The 1500-nt window shown below is 31.2% G+C and overlaps 1 protein-coding gene across 4 annotated transcripts in view; it reads left to right on the top strand.

Annotated features, from left to right (window-relative positions):
* Positions 1–1500, top strand: part of LOC106517431 (protein tyrosine phosphatase receptor type H) — a 17431-nt gene that overhangs the window by 14982 nt on the left and 949 nt on the right. For all 4 annotated transcript variants that reach the window (XM_014008274.1, XM_014008273.1, XM_014008272.1 and 1 more), the window contains one exon: positions 276–411. In XM_014008274.1, coding sequence (XP_013863728.1) covers positions 276–411 — 136 coding nt within the window. The remainder of the gene's footprint in view (positions 1–275; positions 412–1500) is intronic.

The following is a 1500-nucleotide window of genomic DNA, read 5'->3' as shown; positions in this document are numbered from 1 at the left end:
CACTTAAAAGTGTACTAAGTATATTTTACATTGCTCCATTTTGGTATTTAAAAGTATACTTAATAGACTTAAAATTATGCTTTGTACAACTTAAATAAAACTAAAGTATATTTAGTATTAAATTAGTTGTTCCAAAATAGCACTCTTTAAGTATACTGATGTTTAGTGTAGTATACTAAAGTATACTTAGATTTATTATACTTAGTATAATGTTTTTTCACCTGGGTTACTCTTAAAGAAAAAGGTAGTACAGTGTATATATTTTTTTCTTTCAGTGCCGGAGTGGGGAGGACAGGTACTTTCATTGCCCTGGATGTGATGCTCCAGCAGCTAGAGAAAGAAGGAGCCGTCAGCATCAACGACTTTGTCCGCAGGATGAGACAGCATCGATCGCACATGGTGCAAGCTGAGGTATAAAGTTGTTTCAGAATTATCTTAACACTGTAACTATTTGCTTAGGGTTATTTCAAGAAACAAGTTTGAACTTTGACTCTGAGTCAGTGTGCCAGAACGTTTAACAATGCTGTTAAATTTTTATTTGTGGATTTATTTCCTGGTGGCTATTTACAACTCATTTATCAACATGACASTTATTTAAAGACGATGCAACTCTTCACTTGTACTAAAGTTCATCCTAAAATGAGAGTGTGCTTCTTCTGTAAACTTGAGTTTTTGCAGTGTTTTATAAAGTACCACAAAGTGATACTTGAGTAAAAGTACAAGTATCTTACCTAAAAATTACTTTGGTAAAAGTTAAAGTCTCCTTTAGGAATATTACTTGAGTAAAAGTCTTAAAGTATCTGATTTTTTGTACTAAGTATTAAAAGTAAAAGTACTGATTTAAAATGGACAGTTAGATTTTCTGTAATGACATTTATTAGGAGGTGACCTCCCCCAAAAAATACAGAAATGACTGTGATATTAAAATAGTTAGTTTAAATTCAGGATGCACTCGTCTATCTGTTTCAGTTTAAATCAAGAGTGCCCAAATCTTTTCCCCAAAATAAAAATCTATCTGAGGGCTGCGGCCAAATGCAATAATATAATTCATGGAATACAAATACTTCTTAAGTACAGTCCTTTTTACTTTAATGATTATGTCCTGCTGGAGTGTGACATRATTTGTTTGTGTACAAACTAATACGGTATCAGAGTTTTATATATTTATACTTCTCATTCAACCACAGTTAAATTCACTGTCTAGGAGGCACAGTTTATTATTTATTTTTTACAATAAGCAGCTGAGATGAAAACAAGCAAAATGAAATAAAAGTAACGACTTTCTACTTCTTGCCTTTTTTAAAAGTGTAGTGAATAGAAAGTACAGATGACTGTGTGAAAAATGTAAGAAGTAGAAGTAAAAAGTAGGCTGAAAAATAATTACTCAAGTAAAGTACAGATACCCAAAAATTCTACTTAAGTATAGTAACAAAGTAATTTGTGCTTAGTTACTTTACAACTCTGCAGTTTTTGTCATATTACAAGCCTTTGTATATATAT

Source organism: Austrofundulus limnaeus, unplaced genomic scaffold (genome assembly GCF_001266775.1).
Source record: "Austrofundulus limnaeus strain Quisiro unplaced genomic scaffold, Austrofundulus_limnaeus-1.0 Scaffold48, whole genome shotgun sequence".
Classification (NCBI taxonomy): domain Eukaryota; kingdom Metazoa; phylum Chordata; class Actinopteri; order Cyprinodontiformes; family Rivulidae; genus Austrofundulus; species Austrofundulus limnaeus.
Note: the sequence above shows the minus strand (reverse complement) of the source record. Positions and strands in the feature narration are given on the sequence as shown.